The sequence below is a fragment of the Arachis ipaensis genome, chromosome B8 (assembly GCF_059453495.1).
Source record: "Arachis ipaensis isolate K30076 ecotype BB chromosome B8, ASM5945349v1, whole genome shotgun sequence".
Lineage (NCBI taxonomy): Eukaryota > Viridiplantae > Streptophyta > Magnoliopsida > Fabales > Fabaceae > Arachis > Arachis ipaensis.
The window spans coordinates 14,767,953-14,790,953 of record NC_142443.1 but is presented as its reverse complement, the minus strand read 5'-3'; the positions used below and the strand labels follow the sequence as shown (position 1 = coordinate 14,790,953).

At 38.2% G+C, this 23,001-nt stretch overlaps 1 protein-coding gene across 1 annotated transcript; it reads right to left on the bottom strand.

Annotated features, from left to right (window-relative positions):
- Positions 1-153: 153 nt before the first annotated feature.
- On the bottom strand, positions 154-2,378 carry LOC107613276 (multiprotein-bridging factor 1a). The gene is made up of 4 exons (XM_088497444.1): positions 1,995-2,378; positions 1,526-1,609; positions 619-701; positions 154-514 (listed from the first exon to the last, which is right to left on the bottom strand). The coding sequence occupies exons 1-4, from the start codon at positions 2,134-2,136 to the stop codon at positions 395-397; spliced, it is 429 nt and encodes a 142-aa protein (XP_088353570.1). The 5' UTR covers positions 2,137-2,378; the 3' UTR covers positions 154-394.
- Positions 2,379-23,001: the final 20,623 nt, after the last annotated feature.

Below are 23,001 nucleotides of genomic sequence, written 5' to 3'. Positions count from 1 at the left end.
AAAATCCACATTTGTAAAGAAAAGGCATCAATATCACCCCTCACTGACTTTAACTAACTAACAATGTAAACTAGAAAGAAGGAATTTTGCCAACATATGAAGCTAAATAAATAGCAGGGGCATGTCGAAACAGAGAACATAATGGTTCTTGTGAACAAAAGCTGTATCCTATCTTATTTCCAACTATAACGAGAGCATGACTTTATTTAATATGATATTTTCAATCTGGAAAATGGTAAAGCCTCTCGGGGTCGCCACACATGTCATCTCTTTGCATATATACACACACAAATCAGCATGCAAAACACACCTTAACAGCCACCCTTCGCAAAGTGAAAACACAGTAGCTAATTAATTACATACACAAACGTTAGTATACTTGGATTTGTTTTGCTTATTTCTTGCCTCGCAGTTTGGCACCAAGGGCCCTCTCCAACTTGCCAATTATCTGCTGGTTTGGAATCGCTTTTCCTGACTCGTACTCCTGGATCACTTGAGGCTTCTCATTGATAATCTGCAAGTGAAACAGAATCTTCATCAATGGTGTCAAAGTATACATTATCAAAATGAATGGGTGAACAACATATTTGGTGAAAGAGCACAAGGAGAGTGTGGTACCTGAGCAAGCTGTGCTTGAGTGAGTTTCTTGTCCATCCTTGCTTGCATGAGAGCCTTCTTGAGTTCAGTCGGCACGCGTTCATCTACACACGAAAGTCGAATTTCACGGCATAAGCAAATTGGCAGGAAGAGATGCCAATAATGTGTGTGTATGTGTATCCAAGAAGGTTTCATCTTGAAGGGATCAAAACAGAGAAATGCATCCATCAAGTACAATGAACTGATGTTACAGGGGGTACTAACACTGATCATAATTAACTATCTTCACGAACATTAAACTAGATGAGCCTTAAGAACAACGGACACCACCAGAATAGAAGAAACAGAATGTAGACAAAGTGCATCTTTATACCATCAGAATCTGTTTTGGATGAATTATCGGTATGATAAAGTATGGCCTTATGACTAGTTATGAGTATTGACCTCTCATCATGTCCACCAATCATTTGAGTGTACAATGAACTACACTAAGTACAATTGCATGATGAATTCACACATCCATCTAAATATGCGTTGTTAGACTTTAGATTTGAGATATGAATCAAACAAAATAAATACAAATTACAAATATAAAAACTCAAGCTAATAAATATCAGGAGAAACGTTTGCTGATGTATTATGTATATGCATTCCACAAAATGTGCATATATGCAGATAAGACTTGCATAAACAAACTATTCGGAGAAACAGCAAAACCATAAGCTGATCACATGAGTCTCATATATTAATGCATAAATTACCAAGAAGAACATGTACCAGGGGAAAAAAAAACCCTGCAGCTGGAAACTACTAAAAGCAATCATTGCAGGGGAAAATAAACCGAAAATCAGGTGCAACAACATTGCGTCAATGCTAGAAAAATATAATACAAGTGAACTGGTAGAGTATAAAGTTTCAAAAAACTGACGAGCTAGATTCTCTGTATCATCATCAAGCCTCTTGGTGTTCAATGACGTGCTACTAGATGCCGCTTTGTTTGTCCCAGCATTATCTGCATAATACAACAACAACAATAACTCAACAATCATCACTCCCAAACCAGCTAAAATATCTTCAAACAAACTCGAGCTTAAAAAACGAAAAACTAATTACTCGACCCCATCATCAGAAAATTAACACAACAAAAAAGGAATATATCCAAAATCTTAAAAAAAAAGGGCTTCGTTTCTTCAAAACAAACAAGGTGTTTAAGCACATAAGAACATCAGTTAAAGATAGAATCAACAGAGATAAAATAGACAATGATTATCAGGAACGAGTTTGCAATTACTAATAATAATAATAATAATAATAATAATAATAATAATAATAGGAGCAATCCTAGGGTTTAGGGATTCGAGACGAGAACTAATCAAAGAAAGGAGAAGGGGCCTAACATTTCTTGACGGTTTCGATATCGGCGCCGGCGCGGCGGGCGGCGTTGACGGCCTTCTCGTCCTTCTTGGCAGCGGCGGTAGGAGCCTTCTTGCGAATTACCACCGGCTCCCAGTCCTGCGAGATAGGTCCCACTCCCGACATGTTGGTTCTCGGAGATTAACGACTCTCACAGTCTCTCTCTCAGATGAAAGGTTTCTTTCTCCTCTTTCTTGTTTGTTAGGGCTAATAGGTTTTGCGACGCTATTCGTTCCGAAACGTATCAAATGGCGGTGTTCGTTCGCTGTCACTGTCACAGGTGGATAAACCAGCTTGAGGAACACGCCTCTTTCGGGACCAACCTCCTCTAAATTAAGAATTTAAGATAAACATCATCGTAAAATTATAAAATGAGGCATTAATCACGGTAAAGTTTATATTAGTGGGACTTACAAATTCAATAATAATTTATAGTTTAATAGTAATTCTTCGTACCCTTACCCAATGTAATGGACATGCCTAATTAAGTTAAAGGGTTCAATTTAAAGGATTGACATTCATCGTTCATTCGACTTTTTCGAAGAAGTCGGACTCGACATGAGTTGGCAGATAACACTTATTCAAATAAGTAATTGCCTTCTAAAATCTCTTACCCACTTCTAGAAGAGATATCTCAACAACCCTAAGATAAATGTACGGTTATCCACTATCAGAAGTAGAACTACTTCAGCAGTGATTATTGGTCCAACACCTATAAATACACTGATACACTTAGGTAAACCTAAGTTCCAATATCTTCTAAACCTGCTTAACTCCTTGCTGACTTAGGCATCGGAGTGTCTTTGCAGGTACCACCCCTCATTCCTTCAAACACACACAACTCGGACAACAATCCCCAGACTTGAATCAAGTCGGAGACCACTTCCCTCTAGCATTTAGACCTCTCATTCGAACCCAACCCTTCGGTTCTAGGTAAGCCCCGGAATATTGGCGCCATTGTCGGGGACCTGGAAGATCAACGCACGATGGCGGATGACCAGCATGAAGATGGGCACACTGCATCGGAATCTGAGTAAGAACATCAAGACGCGGTCAACAATGATAGAGTAATAATATCCCTACAGGAACGGAGGGACATCATGGTGAAGGTCCCTCCAATACCCAGGGATCAAAAAGGATCTCCTCTGAAGTTCATCAGCCCGGAAAAGATGGATAGCCCCACTCTGCTGACCTAATGGGACTATTGCATGGTCACCAAGGTCGACTCGAGCAGCTAGAACAGGAGTTGGAACCACAGCGTGAGGCGGAACGAAGCCTAAGGAGAGAGATCGAGCGACGAAGGGAGCTTGAAGAAAAGCTCTCAAAGCTAGAATCCAACCTCCGAAATAAGGATTCCCACAGAGATAAAGAAGACACCCCATTAGGGGAAGAAGATCCATTTATTGAGGACATCACGAAGGCTAAAGTTCCCAGAAACTTTAAAAGCCCTGATATGGACCTGTACGACGGAACGACTGACCCGAAACATCACCTCAATAACTTTAAAAGTCATATGTACTTAGCCGACGCGTCGGACGCTACTCGTTGTAAGGCATTTCCGACAACTCTAACAAAGGCGGCCATGAAGTGGTTCGATGGCCTCCCCCGAGGTCGGTGACCAACTTTGACGACCTCTCGCGCAAGTTTCTCGCGTGCTTTTCGATCTAGAAGGACAAAGTCAAGCATGCACCCAGCCTATGAGGAGTGAAACAAGAGGTCGGAGAACCCCTGAGAGACTACATGGAAAGGTTCAATAAAGCGTGCTTGGAAATCCAGGACCTACCCACTAAAGCAGTGATAATGGGTCTGGTCAACGGACTCTGAGAAGGACCCTTCTCCCAGTCCATCTCAAAGAGACACCCGACTTCTTTAAGTGATGTACAAGAACGAGCTGAGAAGTACATTAACACAGAGGAAAACGCCAGGTTACGAGAACCGAGTTGGCGGATAGGGCATCCCCACCAATCAAAGGAAAAAGAGAAGGAGCTCAAGAAAAAGGAAGAAGTCGGATCTGAAAGGCCTAGAAGATATCACTCTTACACTCCTCTATGAGTTTTCCTTGTAGATGTGTACAGGAAAATTTGTCACACTGAAAAGCTTCCTCCCCGATCCATCAAGAACAAAAAGGGGGGAAGTCGTAATGAATATTGTGAGTATCACAAGTTTTATGGGCATTCTACTAATGATGGTTATGACCTAAGAAATGTGATAGAAAAGCTGGCCAGGAAAAGTCGACTGGATAGATATCTCATAGAAAGGTCGGACAATCATAGGAAAAGAAAAAGAGACGACGAAGGTCACGGACGAAGAAGTCCTCCCCCACAGACCCCCGAGCGGCACATTCATATGATATCGGGAGGGTTTGTTGGAGGAGAACTGACCAAATCATCTCGAAAGAGGCATCTGAAAGAAGTCTACCAAGTCGGGAGTGAAGGGCCCGACCTCCCAACTATCTCATTCACCAAAGAAGATGGACAAGGCATTGTGCCTGGACACGATGACCCAGTAGTAATCACTATGATTCTCGCCGACGCACACCTACATAGAACTCTGGTGGATCAAGGGAGCTCAGCTGACATTTTGTTCAAACCAGCGTTTGATAAGCTGGGATTTGACGGAAAAAGAGCTAAGAGATTACCCAGACACTCTCTTCAGACTAGGGGACACTCCCATTAGACCGCTGTGTTTCATTCCTCTACACACAACTTTTGGAAAGGGAATAAAATCCAAGACATTAAGCGTCAACTTTATTGTCGTTGATGTAGCTTCTGCCTACAATGCTTTAATAGGCAGAACAACCCTAAATCGGCTCGGAGCAGTGGTTTCTATCCCCCATCTCTGTATAAAGTCCCAACGCCAGAAGGGATTGCCACCATCAGAGAAGATCAGAAGTTGGCAAGAAAATGTTACAATGAAATCCTGAACCTAAGAGGTAAAGGCAAGGAAGTCAATTCCATTGAGTTTGGAAGAGTCCGAGCTAAGGAAGAGCTATGACCACAGTCCGGAGGAAAGACTGAAGAGGTACAGATCGGGCAAGAGGTCGAAAAGAATACCAACATAGGAGCCAATCTAACAGGAGATCTGAGGCAGAAGCTGACACAGCTCCTACAAGAAAATTCCGATATCTTCACCTGGAAAGCTTCCGATATGCCTGGGATAGATCCCGAGCTCATGTCACATAGATTGGCGGTTCATCCGGGATCCCGACCTGTCCAACAAAGAAGACGGAAGCTAGGACCTGAACGGGCTCAAGTGGTCAAAGAGCAAGTGCAAGCCCTGTTTGAATCAGGCTTCATTAGAGAAGTCAAGTATCCGGCCTAGCTGGCAAACGTGGTGTTGGTCAAGAAACAGAATGGCAAATGGAGGATTGTGTCGACTACACCGACCTTAACAAGGCATGTTCTAAGGACCCATATCCTCTACCAAATATTGATACCCTAGTAGATTCCAGCTCGGGGTATCAATACTTATCATTCATTGACGCTTACTCGGGATATAACCAAATCCCGATGTACAAGCCAGACCAAGAGAAGACATCATTCATCACACCCAGAGCCAATTATTGCTACGTGGTCATGCCATTTGGATTAAAAAATGCAGCGGCCACATACTAAAAGTAGATGAATAAGCTGTTTGCACCTCATCTAGGAGAACTAATGGAGGTATATGTGGATGACATGCTGGTGAAGACCAAGGATGACGCTTGCCTCCTGAATGATCTCTCGCAAGTCTTTTACACCATAAGAATGCATGAGATGAGATTAAATCCCGATAAATACACCTTTGCAATGGAGGCTGAAAAATTCTTGGGATTCATGCTAACACAAATGGGGATTGAAGCTAACCCCGATAAGTGTAAAGCGATCCTAGAAATGAAGAGGCCGACCTATTTAAAGGAAGTTCAGCAGCTGAACGGCCGACTTACAGCTCTATCCAGATTCTTGGCAAGATCAGCATTAAGATCTCTACCGCTTTTTTCCCTACTAAGAAAAGAATGCCAGTTCGAATGGATTCCTGAATGCGAAGCAGCATTCCAAGAGTTCAAAAGGTACCTGAGCTAACCTCTCATTCTTTCCCGGCCAAAAGTAGGGAATGAGCTTGTATTATACTTAGCTGTCGCCGAGAAGGTTGTGGTGTCAGCCTTAATACGGGAAGATGAGGTCGGACAACATCCTGTCTACTTTACAAGCAAGGTGTTACAAGGCTCTGAACTAAAGTATCAAAAACTTGAGAAGTTTTCATATGCCTTGATAATAGCATCCAGAAGGCTTCGACCTTATTTTCAATCTCATACTATAAGAGTTCGGACGAACCAACCCATAAAAGAAATCCTTCAGAAAACAGATGTTGCAGGCAGAATGGTTCAATGAGCTATAGAGCTATCCGAGTTCAACTTGAAGTACGAAACTCAGACAACCATCAAAGCCCAATACCTCACCGACTTTGTGGCCGAGTACGTGGGAGATCAAGAGAAGACCTCCACGACTTGGGAGTTGTATGTGGATGGCTCCTCCAACAAAGTCGGAAGCGGTGCTGGTATAATATTGGTTAACTGTTTCGAGGGTTACCTAAAACTGTAGGTCGATCTCGGACGAGATCTGTGGTGGTGGCCGGAGCTGTCATGTCCGACTTGTTTGACTTGGTGGAGCTGCTGATCCTTGATCACCGGAGGGGGATGGTACCTACAAGAGACTCCGATGCTTAAGTTAGCATGGGCTTTAAGCAGGTTTTTAGTAGAATTAGAGTATGAGTTATACCTGGGTGCTCCAGTGTATTTATAGTAGAGTAGGCTGACCTTTCCTAGATAAGATACATTAGTTATCTTATCTTTATCTTTAAGTGAGGTCATCTTATCTCAGGGGAACCGTTCTTATCTCTCTAGGCTTTAACTGCCTTTAGAATGGGATGTGTCCATTTATTTGGGCCTTTTTGGGCCTCTCATGACGATTTGGCCGACCTCTTCTTTCAAAAGAGGTCGGAGTTCCTGATCTGAAGAGGTCGGTCGCTTCATCTTCGATCTCCCTAGGTCGAATAGCTCGACCCAGGGTATGAACAGTGCCCCTGCTTGAGCTCGATTTTTACCTTTTTAGGGTCACGTCTTCAGACTTTGACTCTTTTGGAGAAGTAAAGCTCGAGCATTTTGCCTTTTGTCGATCTTTATATAACTCCTGCTGGTTCCTTTGAATGCGAAGCATTTTCCTCTTTTTTAATTGTAGCGCGCATTGCACTTTTCTTGGAAACGTGCGAGGATTTAAAAGCTCATTAATACCCCTTTTCCGTTTCCTTTTTCCGTCTTTGGCACCTCACTTTGAATTTTTTCAAATCATTCACTTTACAGTTTCCTCCCCTAGCTTTTCTCCGTCTTCTTTGCTTGTTGTTCGCAAGACATTTTCGTTCCTCTACACCTTCTATTTTCGCATCTCTGTGTTTCCCTTTCCTTGCTTCGAGAGCGGCTGTTTGGAGTGGGCTTGTCGCTGTTTTCTTCCTGATCCTCCCCTTGCGTTCGTTTCTTCTTCCTCCTTAGGTTGGCATTTTCTTTTCTTTTATGCTTTTTGTCGCCTTTTTTGTGTGTCCTAACTGTTGCATGCGATTTTTATTTTGCTTCTGAGAGTCTCGATCCTTTTGAGAAAAGATTGTGTATTTCTTTTCGTTATTTGTGTTTTTACGATTTTCTTTAAACAAGCTTGCATCTTTGTGGTGATCTCTGCACTTTGTTGTGATGTCTGTTCCTGGTAGTTTCTGCTTTCTTTAGGGTTTTATTGTCTTTTGGTTGCATCTCTTTGACCAAAGTCTTGGCTTTTGCAGATTTGTTGGTACATTGTAAATAGCAGGGAAAATTAAAAGAGATTAATATATTCAAATTAAAAAGCCTTGACTGGGGGAATGATTAATTGGAAGTTCTATCCTTGTTGGAATTCTCTCAAGTGTAGTATAAAGAGGTTGTTATTTTCACTTAGTTAACCCTTACTAAATAAAGGAAAGTCAAGTGATTGAGCTAACTCTTATTCGCAAATCCTAGTCCTCTCCCTTGGGAAGGTCTAGCGTTAGTAAATACAGAATTAGCCAACAACTTCCAATTTAACTAATCACTTGAGCATTCCAACTCAAGTGTCTCCTTTTAATCAACCCCATGTCAAGTAGGGAATCTACTCTATTGACATGGATACCATCTTCGTTATTAGGAGTTTGGAATAGAAAAGAGACATAATAATGTAAATAAGATAGGAATTCAAAATTAATTAAAAGTAAAAGTAATCATTTACATTAACAATCCATGAAAATAATCCAATTGTAACTCTAAACAAGAATTAAGAATATGGAATAAATAAAAGAGTAAGAAAATAAACTAGAATAGTATCTTCAACGGAAGTGATGACTGTTCAATATCCAAAAGCAAAAGCAATAAACTATGAAACTATGAATGTAAAGAAAACCTAGAGGAAGAGTAATTTTTTCTCTAGATTCAGATCTAAAAACTAAAACTATGCTAATGAGAATCTGTGTTGAGTCTCTGCATGTTCCCTGGCTCTAGTCTGTGTTTCTGGGCCGGAAACTGGGTCAAAACTCGGCCCGAAATTGTCCCCAGCATTTTCTGTTATTTCTGCAGATCGCGCATGTCACGCGTACGCGTCAGTCATGCGCACGCGTCCTTGTGCAGACTCCAATCCACGCGTACGCGTCAAGCACGCGCACGTGTCGCTGCAAATTTCTCCATATCGCGCGCTCGCGTGAGCCACGTGTGCGCGTCGATGCTCGCTGGTTATCTCCTTAGTTTCTTGTGTTCCTTCCATTTTTGCAAGCTTCCTCTCAATTCTCTAAGTCATTCCTGCCCTATGAAGCCTAAAACACTTAACACACGGATCACGGCATCGAATGGTATAAAGGAGAATTAAAATATACAAATTAAAGATCTCTAGGAAGCAAGTTTTCAACCATAGAACAAAAATAGGAAGGGATTGTAAAATCATACAAATCATATGAATAAGTGGGTAAAGACTTTATGAAACCACTCAATTAAACACAAGATAAACCATAAAATAGTGGTTTATCAACCTCCCCACACTTAAACATTAGCATGTCCTCATGCTTAGCTCAAGGAGATAGAATGAATGAGTAGGGAAAAGTAAGACTCATGCAATGCCATGCAACCTATGAATACAACTATATGTTAAAATGATTTAGCCTACTTGGTTAAAAGTAAATAAGTTCTTCAAGACAAATATAAATCAAATATCACTAATTAAAATCATATAGTAAAAACAAGTAAACTTGTAAGAAGACAGCTCATGAAAGCAAGGAACATAGAATCAAGCATTGAACCCTCACTGATAGTATATATGCACTCTAATCACTCAAGTGTATAGGGTAATCACTCTACTCTTCTCTAGTCATGCTTTCTAAACTTTGTTCTTCACCTAACCAATCAACAAGTATTTAATGTACCAATGCAAACATCATGAGGTCTTTTCAAGGTTGTAATGAGGCTAAGGTAAAGGTGAGGGTATATATATATGGCTAAGTGAGCTATAAATTGAATCCTTGATTAACCTAAGCTCTTACCTATACATACACTATATACTTTTAAATTCATGTCTAGCTACCCAAAATTCCACTTTTGCATTACATACTCATGCATCAACTCTTCTTTTAATTTGTATCACATATGCATTGATCTTTTCATTAACTTAACATTGCATTGGGGTAATTTTGTCCCCTTATTTATTTACTTATTTATTGAATATTTTTTTGAATTTTTTTAATAGAGAAATAAACATAACTTGTCAATGCACATGGATTTTTAATTTTTTTGGTCTTACATGAGTAGTTACCCAAATTCTCAATATTTTATCAATTTTAAAAACATAACACATTCCCTTGTTAACCCATGTTCCCACAGTTTTCCCACACTTGATTGACACACAATCTCCATCTTAAGCTAACCAAAGATTCAATTAGGATGATTATTTGTTTTTCCACTTAAGGCTAGTGATGTGGTAAAATATAGAACAAATGAGATTAAGAGGCTCAAAGTGGCTAACAAAGGTGAATGGAAGGGTAGGCTATTTGGGATAAGTGAGTTAATAATCAAATAATGGCCTCAATCATATGCATACATATAACACATTAAACATTGGACATATAGGATGGAACAAAATATAGATTACAATCATAGAGAAGAAAACACACAAGAATAAAATTTTATGGTTAAATAATGTAACCATGTAATTAAGCTCAAGTCTCACAGGTTGTGTGTTCTAGCTTTAAACAATGTTCCAATTTACAGTCTTCAAACAAGTTTAACACAAATTTTTAATTTGAATTAGTGAAATCTTCAAAAAAATAGAGTCTTAAAAAGAAACTTATTATTTTTCAACCAAATAGAACATGCATGCAAATACCTATTACTATGCAATTTATCCTATTCTAAACAAAATAAAATAAATAATTTATTGGTATTAAGAAAGAGAAATTACCTCCGAAAGTCAGGTACTGACCGACCTCCCCACACTTAAAGCTTGGCACCGTCCTCGGCGCCATCAGTCAGGAACAAAGGGGGGCTGGTAGCAGTATCTCCATAATTGGGACTGTCATGGCTCCCTGTGCTGGTAAATAAAGTGGAGTCCGAGGTATCTGGGTCTTCTTCAGGTGGGTGGTTACCAACAAGTAGCTCATTGAGGTATGTAAATCGGCGCTTGTTACGGCGCTCTCTTTGTTTTCCTTGCCGGTCAAGCCGGTCGAACCTCTCAAGTATCTGAAGGAGTAACTGATTTGTTGAAGGTGCTTGTGATGTGGAAGGAGAGGGAATATCTCCGGTTGGTTCTGTATTTTGGTTGATAGTTGCTGTTGGTCTGATGTACTTCCTGTTAGGGACGATTTGATCATCCCGTGGAATCATGGTCTTGGTATCCCCAGCTCTGTAGGAGACTCCGGCTGCTAAGACTAGATCTGAAACCAAGACGGGAAAAGGTAGGTTGCTCGCAATCTGTACGTGTCCCATAGCATGCCGAAGGTGTCTTGGTAAATTGAGAGGCTGGTCTGTAAGGATACACCAGAGTAAAACAGCCATGTCTGCAGTGAAGGAGGACTCGTGAGTGCTCGAAAAAACGTAATGGGACATAATTTGTGCCCATACTCGAGCCTCCAAGGTGAGTGCTAAAGCCAATATGCCCTTAGGTTGGGATAGATGGTATCCATAGATCCACCTGCTGCCAGGTTGTGCTATAACTCTGAGAACGGTGTCCCAGTCAAATTGGTATGTCTGGCGCTTGAAAGAGGCTTCTTGGAATGCGTCCAATCCTTCTGGAGTAGGCGGAAGATCTAAAGCTCGCTGAATGGCTTCTTCAGTTATGGGGACTTGCTTCTGACGGACATAGACAGACTGCAGGGTTGGCATGTGAAAATTTGAGTAGAATTCGACTACCCATGAGAGATTGACCTGCCGTGGCTGTTTCTGTAAGAATCCCCATTATCTTCGTTCAATTTGGGGCTCAACAAAATCAACAATGTGGTTCAGGAGGATGAGTAGGTACTCATCTATAACAATATATAATGGGAAAACTCATTTTTGGTGTCCAATTTTTCTTTCCATTTTTATCCTTTTTAGTAACCTACCTCTAGTTACAGCATTCTACTACTTCATTTCCATCCACGTTCACCTCAATATAACTTCTCCACGTCAATTTCTCTCACATCACGTTATTGCATCAGTTACAGAATTCTACTACTTAATTCCCCACTACTGCATCAGTTAATTCCTCTCACATCAATTAGCGTCAATTGTATTATTCCCAATTTTTTCTCTTAATCTCTCTTCACTGGTTACTCCATATCTCTCCATAATAGAAAAAATTTCCTTCATTTCTCCTCTGTCTTCTCATGCATTCTTCTCACTTCGCCTAAATATAATGTAAAATCTACTGTAATTTATTTTTCGTCATTAAATAAAAGTGTATAACTGTTTTTATATGTTTCTTTGATTAATTATAGTTGACAACATACCAATGGAAGATTCACGTGGAAGTGATCGACGAACTTGGCAAGACTATGCCAGACGAAGACAAAATATGAGTGAAGAACAGAGGCAGCAACACCTTGCCAGAAGGCATGCCAGTTACGAGAGAGTATTAGACGAGGAAAACAAATCGATACATCAAGTGGACCAACTAACATGGCAACACCATTACAAGATATCACAAATATACCTCCTCAACAATACTCTATATCAGGTACTCTAAATTATACTTCTCATTAATAAATTTATACTGTTAGTTTATTATTTAATATGAATTATTTTTTACGATATATCTATGTTACTGGACTCTTAGTACGTACCAATTATGTATAACTTATTTCTTGAGTGTACCCTTAAATTATCAAATTACATTATTTTCATCTTAATAATGAATTTTTTATATATACAGATACTCACAATAACACCGGAGCTGGTTCAAGTAATATACCAAACGATCCAAATATGGGTAGGAATCCTATATTTATATTTATTTAATTAATAATAATTTATTTTTTCTTAAATTTTGATTTAATAAATATTTTATTATTAGCCTAAATAATATTATTATATTATCTTAAATGTACTTTACATCATTATAATCTCAATTATTAAATAGTTTAATAATTTTTTAATATAATATCATACAAATATAAAATTTTTATAACTGTATTATTATAAGAAAAATATATATATTCACTGTTTAATAATATATTTGTTATTAAATTTTCTTATCCTGTAACAAAAAAAAACTTAATAGATAATTCTGGTATATTTTTTTAATTTTTTTCTATAATTTAGTTCGTCATTTAATTTGAATTATTTCTACAATATTTCTATGTTACTGTACTCTACCGAATATACTCTTAAATTCTCAGTCTACATTATTTTCATCTTAAGAATAAATTTTTTAAATATTTAGATACTCATAATAAAAGCGAAACTGATTCAAGTAATAGACCGAATGGTAATAAATATAGATAGGACTTCTGTATATTTATTTAATTAATAGTAATTGTAGCTTAAATTTTTTCACTGTTTAACAACAAAAATTAGTTGATAATTTTGATATTTTTTTTATACTTTTTCTTCTAAAAAATAAATATATCAGAAGTGATTATTTTTTCATTACATAAATTTAAATTGATAAATTTACTATTTCAATATAATTATTATTATGCTACCAGTTTAATATAATTTTTATATTTACGAATTATTTATCTCTAAAGAAAAATTATACACTGTAAAATATAATCATTTAAAATATATTATTGTCGTTTCCAAACAGTCCAAATATGGGAAGGAATCCTGTATATTTATATTTATATTTATTTAATTAATAATAATTTATTTTTTCTTAAATTTTGATTCCATAAATCTTTTATTATTGGCCTAAATAATATTATTATAGATATTATTATATTACCTTAACGTACTTTATATAATTATAATCTCAATTATTAAATAGTTTAATAATTTTTTAATATAATATTATACTGCCAAACAATTTTTATAACTGTATTATTATAAGAAAAATATATATGTTCAATGTTTAATAATATATTTATTATTAAATTTTAGTAGATAATTCTGGTATATTTTTTTTAATTTTTTTTACAATTTAATTTGCCATTTAATTTGAATTATTTCTATAATATCTCTATATTAATGTATTCTTAGTACTATTTATCTGTAATTTATCTATCGAATGTACTCTTAAATTGTCAATATACATTATTTTCATGTTAATAATAAATTTTTTAAATATTTAGATACTCATAATAAAAGCAAAACTGATTCAAGTAATAGACCAAATAGTAATAAATATGGATAGAACTCCTATATATTTATTTAATTAATATTTTATATGTTATCAATTTAAATAATGTAATTAGAAATAATTTTTAAATAATATTAAAAATAATATTAAAAATAATATTTATTCTTATAATAATATTTATATGTTATCCCTTTCGAGAACTATTTATTTTTTTAGTTTTTATTCTTATTTTTATGCTTTATTTTAATTTTGTTAAACAAAAAAGTTCTAATATTATTTAACTTTAATTTTTAACTTTTACCACAAATAAAAATATATGACTTTGTGTGTATTAACTAATAAAGAAAATACTTGGAACAGAAAAAGTTAAGTTTACTCTTTCATTATATTTATAGGAGTGTAAATTATTCGCACAAGTGTTACAAGACCTTTTAGCCATTAAAATTATACGAAAAAAAAAGAATGATTTAAATATAAATTTTTATATCTAGAGCTTCATTGTTACACATAATAACAACTTAATTATTTAAGTATTATACCTAAATTAATTTAAATTTAATTATTCTATATATTAAAAAAATTAAATAACTTATAGATTTTTTTATTTTTTATTTAATTATTCTATACAAAATTTTTGAATGCTTGATATCTTAAATTTTTTTTAAAATGATAAAATATGATTTAACAAGCAAGTATGAAAAATAAATATCTAAATAATAGTTATACATCTAGATATCTAAATCAAACAAAAAAAATAATTTTTTTAACAAATCTTTAACAACTCTAAAGTTAATATAATGGATAGTTATGGATCAAGGCGATGAACAAAAATGAGAGCTACTATAATGATATGGTGGTAATTGATTGCGGTTGGGGTTAATAGAAAAAGAAAATAAGGAAAGGGAATAAAACAAGGTTAATAGTGACGAGACAATAATAGTTACTAATATAATTTTAATTTTAACAAAATATGATATAAATAAGATCACGTTAATATTAAAATAAAAGAATACTTATCAAATAAATTTAAAAAATGAATAATATATTAACAAAAAAATTAAAATTAAATTCTTAAAAACAATAGAAAAGCGGCTGAACAGTGCCTGTTGAGCCGCTAGTTATTATAGTTCCTCTCAGCCAGGATGGGAAACATCTGCTCACAGTAGCGGTTAGTGAACCACGCAGTGTCCTTTGCTGGAAAGACTTTCTCTTTTTCATCGACCTTGATGATCCTCTTGACTCTCTTTGTTGAGGGCTTTATTGTTGTTGAAGATGGTTCCGCAGCTAGTGCTCTTTTTGTTCCTTTCCTTGCCGGTGGTCTGGGAGTGGCTTTCTCTTTACCTTTCTTGGTGGCCATCCTAAAAAGGGAAGAGGAAAGTAACTTTTAAAGCTAAGGGTTAGAGCAAGGAAGAGGATGGTACAAGTGATAATCAATGCACGGTAAAGAAGGATGTCGTTAACACATGGTCGCGACTACATGTGATAAGTTTATCAATGGAAATAGAGCAAGTGCATGTTATGGCATGCTGGCAAAGGCATGAGTAGCATAGATCAATCATTAATTGCCCAATTTGATTATCAAGTGTTTCAAACTAACAATCTGTTTGTATTAATAATTATATTCAATCAATAAAATATAAAAAGGGATTTTGTGAAAAATAGGCCTTAGAGTAGAAGAATAGAATAATTTAAAAAAATGCATAATGCCATACGCGCTTTTTCACAAACACTTAGCATGCATGGTAAATATGTTATTGAAAGTGTTAAATTTGAACATGCAAACAACCCTTAAGAAGTAATATTAATTGTCAAACAATTCCTTAATAATCCACAAGCAATTATAGAAGAAAATAATCACCCAAATAAATTTCTAACACCAATTAAAATAAGGCAAAAGGAAAGAAAAAAAGAGAACGTAGATAATGAAGTTAAAAAGAAGAAGAAAACATAAATAAAAATAATAATGGAAAAGTAAAAAGAGAAGAAGAAAAGAAAAGAACCTTGATGAAGAGGGTGAAGAGGGAAAGAAGAGAGGAAAGAGTAAGAAAGAATAGAGAAGAAAGAAGGAAGAAGAAAGAAATAAGAAGGGAGAAGAAAAAATTAGGATTATTGAAGAAAAGATAGGAATTCTGGCGCTGAGTTGGTTAAACTGTGCGTCGCAGATGACGCGGACGCGTGGAACACGCGGACGCGTGGGTCGCGCTATATTTAAGTGACGCGGACGCGTCAGGGACGTGAACGCGTGAAATGAATTGTGCCATTGGCGCGAGAGCAACCTCGCGTACGCACAACTCTCTGTTTCATATGCACATTGCCAAAATTTAGGGTGACGCGTGCGCGTGAGGGACGTGCACGCGTGAGTGGCCTGTTTTGGAAAAATGATGCGTACGCGTGGGTGACGCCATCGCGTGATAGGGTTTGTGCTTCCAGCACACTTCCAGCCCCACTCCATCATAGCTTTCTGCCATACACCCTTTTACGTCGATTTTGCAGGGTCACGCGTGCGCGTGGATGACGCGCACGCGTGGAAGGCTGATTTTGCAAGTGACACGGACGCGTCAGGAACGCGTTCACGTGGGCGTGTTTGTGCCTAAGGCACGCCTCCAGCCATGCTCCTACGCAACTCTCTGCTTCTTTCTTCTTTTTCATGAATGCACATATGACGCGTGCGCATCAGCGACGCTCACGCGTCGCGTGCATTTTTTTTTATGCAGAATGCACATGCAAATGCAGACTATATGCAGAGATTACGAGAAGAGTCACTAAGAAAAATAAAGTAGAATAAAATAAAATAAAATTAAGACTGAAACAGAACGATCATACCATGGTGGGTTGTCTCCCACCTAGCACTTTGCTTTTACGTCCTTAAGTTGGACGATCTTCAAGCTCATTCTGCTTCTGTTGGTGGGTCCTCCAAGAGGAAGACCTCTAGTTCTTTGTGTTCCTTCATCTTCTCACCATGGTAGAGCTTTAGGCGATGTCCATTGACCTTGATGCAATTGGAACTTGAAGGATGACTGGTGCATGAAATTGTGATTACACTTTTCACAACTCCGCACAACTAACCAGCAAGTGCACTGGGTCGTCCAAGTAATACCTCATGTGAGTAAGGGTCGATCCCACAGAGATTGTCAGCTTGAAGCAAGCTATGGTTATTTTGTAAATCTTAGTCAGGAGATTAATGATAAGGGTGATTGTATTTATGAAAAATAAATAACATGAAATAAATAATACTTGTGATTCAGTGATGAGAACAAGCTGAGGTTCCGGAGATGCTCTGTCCTCTGAATCTCTACTTTCCTACTGCCTTCTTCTCCAAGCATGCATGGCTTCCTTCAATGGCAAGCTCTATGATCCTCTCGGATGAAAAATACCAGGTACGATCTCTGCACGGCTAATCAACTGTCAGATTTCTCGTCTTGGATGAAAAATACCATGTACAGCTACCGTACGGCTAATCATCTGTCGGTTCCCACTAGCGTCGGAATAGGACCCTTGTCCTTTTACACACTGTCACTGCTCCCAACATTCGCAGGTTTGAAACTCGTCACAGTCATCCCTTCCCAGACCCTACTCGAAATACCACAAACAAGGTTTAGACTTTTCGGATCTCAGGAATGCTGCCAATTGGTTCTAGCCTATACCACGAAGGTTCTAACCCCCGGACTCGGTTCATGGATCGAAAACCCAAGAGATACGCACTCAAGCTGTCGCCCAATGACTACGTTAAGCTCAGATAGAATTGAGTGGTTGTCAGGCACGCGTTCATAGGGTTGAGGATAATGATGAGTGTCACGGATCATCATATTCTCCATATTGAAGTACGAGTGAATATCTTAGAATAGAATCAAGCGTGATTGAATAGAAAACAGTAGTAATTGCATTAATCCATTGAAACACAGCAGAGCTCCTCACCCCCACCAATGGGGTTTAGAGACTCATGCCGTAGAAGATACAATATGAAGTGTAAAATGTCATAAGTTGTAAATTGAATCTCTAAAAGTAGTTTTTATACTAAACTAGTAACTTAGGTTTACAAAAAATGAGTAACTAAGTGCAGATAGTGCAGAAATCCACTTCTGGGACCCACTTGGTGCGTGCCTGGGTTGAGCTTTCAAGCTTTCACGTGCATATGCCCAAAGTTGGCGTTAAACGCCACCCTGGGTGCCAGAATGGGCGTTTAACGCCGAAAAAGGTGCCAGTTCTGGCATTTTACGCCAGAAAATTTTAGGCTGATATTGAACGCCAGTTTGGGCCATCAAATCTCGGGAAAAGTATGAACTATTATATATTGCTGGAAATCCCAAGATGTATACTTTCCAACGCAATTGAGAGCGCGCCAATTGGGCTTCTGTAGCTCCAGAAAATCCACTTCGAGTGCAGGAGGGTCAGAATCCAACAGCATCTGCAGTCCTTTTTCAGCCTCTGAATCAGATTTTTGCTCAGGTCCCTCAATTTTAGCAAAAAAATATCTAAAATTACAGAAAAATACACAAACTAATAGTAAAGTCCAGAAATATGATTTTTGAATAAAAACTAATAAAAATGTAATAAAAAGTGACTAAATCATACTAAAAACTATGTAGAAACAATGCCAAAAAGGGTATGAATAATCCGCTCATCACAACACCAAACTTAAATTGTTGCTTATCCCCAAGCAACCAAAAATAAAATAGGATAAAAAGAAGAGAATATACAATGAATTCCAAATATCAATGAAGCTCATTTCCAATTAGATGAGCGGGACTTGTAGCCTTTTTGCTTCTGAACAGTTTTAGCATCTCACTTTATCCTTTGAATTTTAGAATGATTGGAATCTATAGGAACTCAGAATTCAGATAGTGTTATTGATTCTCCTAGTTCAGTATGTTGATTCTTGAACACAGCTACTTTATGAGTCTTGGCCGTGACCCTAAGCATTTTGTTTTCCAATATTACCACCGGATACATAAATGCCACAGACACATAACTGGGTGAACCTTTTCAAATTGTGACTCAGCTTTGATAGAGTCCCCAGTTAGAGGTGCCCAGAGCTCTTAAGCACACTCTTTTTGCTTTGGACCACGACTTTAACCGCTCAGTCTCAAGCTTTTTACTTGACACCTTCACGCCACAAGCACATGGTTAGGGACAGCTTGGTTTAGCCGCTTAGGCCAGGATTTTATTCCTTTGGGCCCTCCTATCCATTAATGCTCAAAGTCTTGGATCCTTTTTCTACCCTTGCCTTTTGGTTTAAAGGGTTACTGGCTTTTTCAGCTTGTCCCTTTGATGCTTAGTAAAATTAGGAGGGAAAGTATGGCTAACTAGATAATTAGCTACAAGTGCATACCAAGGAACTACTTCAAATACTGCATGCAAGCTATCAAATGGAAAAGTATCATTTATAGGAGTGGAGTCATCCTTAATGTGCTCAAGGCGACTTAAGTGGTCTGCCACTAAATTCTGGTTACCACTCCTATCCTTAATTTCTAAATCAAATTCTTGCAGCAGTAGTATCCAACGTATAAGCCTTGGTTTAGACTCTTTTTTAGCTAATAAATACTTTAGAACTGCATGGTCCGAGTACACTACCACCTTAGTACCAAGTAAATAGGCTCAGAATTTATCCAGAGCGAAAACAATAGCAAGAAGCTCTTTTTCAGTAGTAGTGTAATTAGACTGAGTAGCGTCTAAGGTCTTAGACGCATAAGCAATTACGAAAGGATCCTTACCTTTACGCTGAGCCAGCGCCGCTCCTACTGCATGGTTGGAGGCATCGCACATAATCTCAAAAGGCTGGCTCCAGTCTGGTTCTCTCACAATTGGAGCTTGAGTCAGGGCGATTTTTAGCTTATCAAATGCTTGCATGCAATCCTCACTGAACTCAAACTCAACATCTTTCTGCAGTAGTCTGGATAAAGGCAATGCTACCTTACTAAAGTCTTTAATAAATCTCCTGTAAAAACCTGCATGGCCAAGGAACGAACGGACTTCCCTCACAGAGGAGGGGTAAGGTAAACTAGAAATGACATCTACCTTTGCTGGATCTATAGAAATACCAGTATTAGAGACAACATGTCCTAGTACAATACATTGTTTTACCATAAAGTGACATTTTTCAAAATTCAATACAAGGTTTGAACTAACACACCTGTCTAATACTCTAGCTAAACTATCCAAGCAAAGGTTAAAGGAATCACCATATACGCTGAAATCATCCATGAAAACTTCCATACAATTTTCAATAAGATCTGAAAAGATACTCATCATGCATCTTTGGAAAGTAGCCGGTACATTACATAAGCCAAAAGGCATCCTCTTATATGCATACGTTCCAAAGGGACATGTAAAAGTAGTCTTCTCCTGATTTTCAGGAGCAATATGAATTTGAAAATAGCCTATATAACCATCTAAAAAGTAGTAATGGGATTTACCTGATAGGCGATCAAGCATCTGATCGATAAATGGCAAGGGATAATGATCCTTGCGAGAGGCTTGGTTGAGACGCCTATAATCAATGCAAACTCTCCATGAATTCTGTACTCTAGTTGTCAGGAGTTCTCCATGCTCATTCTTTACTATTGTGACTCCAGACTTCTTGGGCACCACTTGTACTGGACTGACCCATTCATTATCTGAGATGGGGTAAATGATATCTGTTTCAAAAAGCCTGGTAACTTCTTTCTTGACAACTTCTAAGATGGTGGGATTCAATCTTCTTTGGGGTTGACGGACAGGCTTTGATCCCTCTTCTAAGAATATTCTGTACTCACAAATCTGAGGGCTGATGCCTACTATATCCGCCAAACTCCACCCAATTGTTTTCTTGTGTCTTCTCAGAACACTAAGCAGCTGTTCCTCTTGTTGGAAATTGAGTTCCCTTGCAATGATAACTGGAAACTTCTAATTATCCTCAAGATAAGCATACTTGAGGTGGGGGTGGAAGAGGTTTTAATTCCAATTTCTGCTCATGGCTAGGCTCTAGATTATCTTGAGCTAATGATAATGGCAAAGTGTCCTTGTTGTGTTCAGAGGGTATCCCCACACTTGGACCTTTCTCCATGTGCTTCTCTTCTACTTCTTCTTGGTAAACTTTAGCTACAGTTTCATCAATGATGTCACACTGGAAGATAGAATGATCTTCCGGAGGATGCTTCATAGCTTCATTTAAACTGAAACTCACTGCTCTGCCATCTATCTCAAAGGAGTAAGTTCTTGAGAATGCATCCAGCTTGAACTTTGAAGTCTTCAGGAATGGTCTTTCAAGCAGGATTGATGATGGTCTTCCTGAGTCATTAGGGGGCATTTCCAAAATATAGAAGTTAATGGGAAATGTGAGCCTCTTAATGCTCACTAATACATCTTCAGCAATTCCAACCACTGTAATAATGCTTTTATCTGCTAACACAAAACGAGCTGCCGACCTTTTTAAAGGAGGGAGCCTCAAAGCATCATATATAGACATTGACATTATACTAACACACGCTCCTAAATCACATATGCAGTCAGAAAATATTACACCTCCAATGGTACAGTTAACCATGCATGGACCTGGGTCACTACATTTTTCAGGTATACCTCCCATTAAAGTAGATATAGAACTACCTAAAAGAATAGTTTCTAATTCATTAATTTTATCTTTATGTATGCATAAATCTTTCAGAAACTTCGCATATTTAGGTACTTGTTGAATAACATCAAAAAGGGGAACAGTTACCTCAACTTTTTTGAAAATTTCTACCATTTTGGGATCAAGTTCCATCTGCTTTCTGAACTTTCGTGCAAGGTGTGGAAATGGGATAGGAATGACACCACTTGCTGCTTCTGCATCCTCTAGTGCTCCATTCCTTGGCTGAGCTACTTCTTCTTCAACCTTGTCTTGTACTTCCTCTTCCTCTTCAGCATCTTCCACTTCCACTGAGTCTTCAATTGGGGCGTGTTCTAGTGGTCTTGGCTCCTCCTGGTTCCTCTCTTGTAGTGTGGTTCCGGACCTCAAAGTGATAGCATTGATGCCACCTTTAGGGTTAGGTAAGGGTTGAGAAGAAATTCTACTGGAGCTTGAAGGTTGGTTAGTGGAAGCAGGTAATGAATCTATCTGGGAGACGAGAGCTTGTAAAGTGGCATTTAGACCATTTAGAGTAGAGTTCAGTGTAGTTTGCATGTCTTGTTGTCCTTGTGCAAGAGAACGAAGCATCTCGTCATTTGATGAGGAAGGGGGATAAGTGATCTGAGGGGCCTGTTGTTGGTTGTGATGGGGTTCTTGGGACTGTCTTAGGTGAGGTGCTCTGTAAGGCTGGTTCTGATTCTGTTGTCTGTTGTGGTTATTCCACCTCTGGTTTTCCTGGTTGTCTCTGCTTCCTCTGTTATAGTTGTCCCTCCAGCCATGGTTGGAATTGTCTCTCCAGCCCTGGTTGGAGTTGTCCTGCCACCCTTGGTTATAGTTCCCACCTTGGTTGTAGTTGCCGCCTTGTTGATTGTATCCTTGATTCGGGCGGTCATAGAAGTTATGAGTGGCTGCCACAGTGTTGTCTTCTTGTTGGAGTTGCGGGCACTCATCAGTATAATGACTATAATCAACACATATTCCGCATACTCTTTGGAGGACCAGCCGTTGGCTTTGTTGTAGTGGGGGAGACTGTTGTTGTTGTTGATTCAACTGCATCTGCTTCAGTAGGTTGGTCATTTCACATATAGCTTGTGTAACGGCAGTAGTCTCACTGCTAGAGGAAACCTTTGTAACAGCCTTTGAGTGGCTGTTCCTGTGCCTGTGATTCCTAGTGGACTCAGCTAAGTTGCTGATCAGTTGCCATGCTTCGTCTGCGGTCTTGTACTTTTTCAGAGAACTATTACTAGCACCATCTAGTGTAGTCTTATCCCGAGGCTTCATGCCTTGAGTGAAGTAGCTGATCAACACTAACCTGTCAATCATGTGATGGGGGCATGCATCCAGAAGGTTCTTAAAGCGCTCCCAGTACTCATAAAGAGTCTCTGATTCTCCTTGAACAATGCAGAAGATCTCTTTTCTCAATCTATCTGTAACTTCAATTAGAAAGTATTTTTCTAGGAATTCTCTCCTGAGCGTATCCCAGTTGGTGACAGTTGCTTCAGGTTGGGAGTAGTACCACTCCCTTACTTTTTCCTCAAGAGAAAATGGGAAGGCGGTTAACAGAATAGAAGTTTCATTTGCACCATGATGCCTAACAGTAGAACAGGCTGTCTGAAA

Excerpts from the sequence above, each read along its gene's own strand:
- LOC107613276 (XM_088497444.1), bottom strand. The coding sequence starts at position 2,136 with ATGTCGGGAGTGGGACCTATCTCGCAGGACTGGGAGCCGGTGGTAATT. Across the intron at positions 702-1,525 it reads TGATACAGAGAATCTAGCTC|ATGAACGCGTGCCGACTGAA; the intron begins GTCAGTTTTTTG and ends TTTCGTGTGTAG. Across the intron at positions 515-618 it reads CTCAAGCACAGCTTGCTCAG|ATTATCAATGAGAAGCCTCA; the intron begins GTACCACACTCT and ends TTTCACTTGCAG.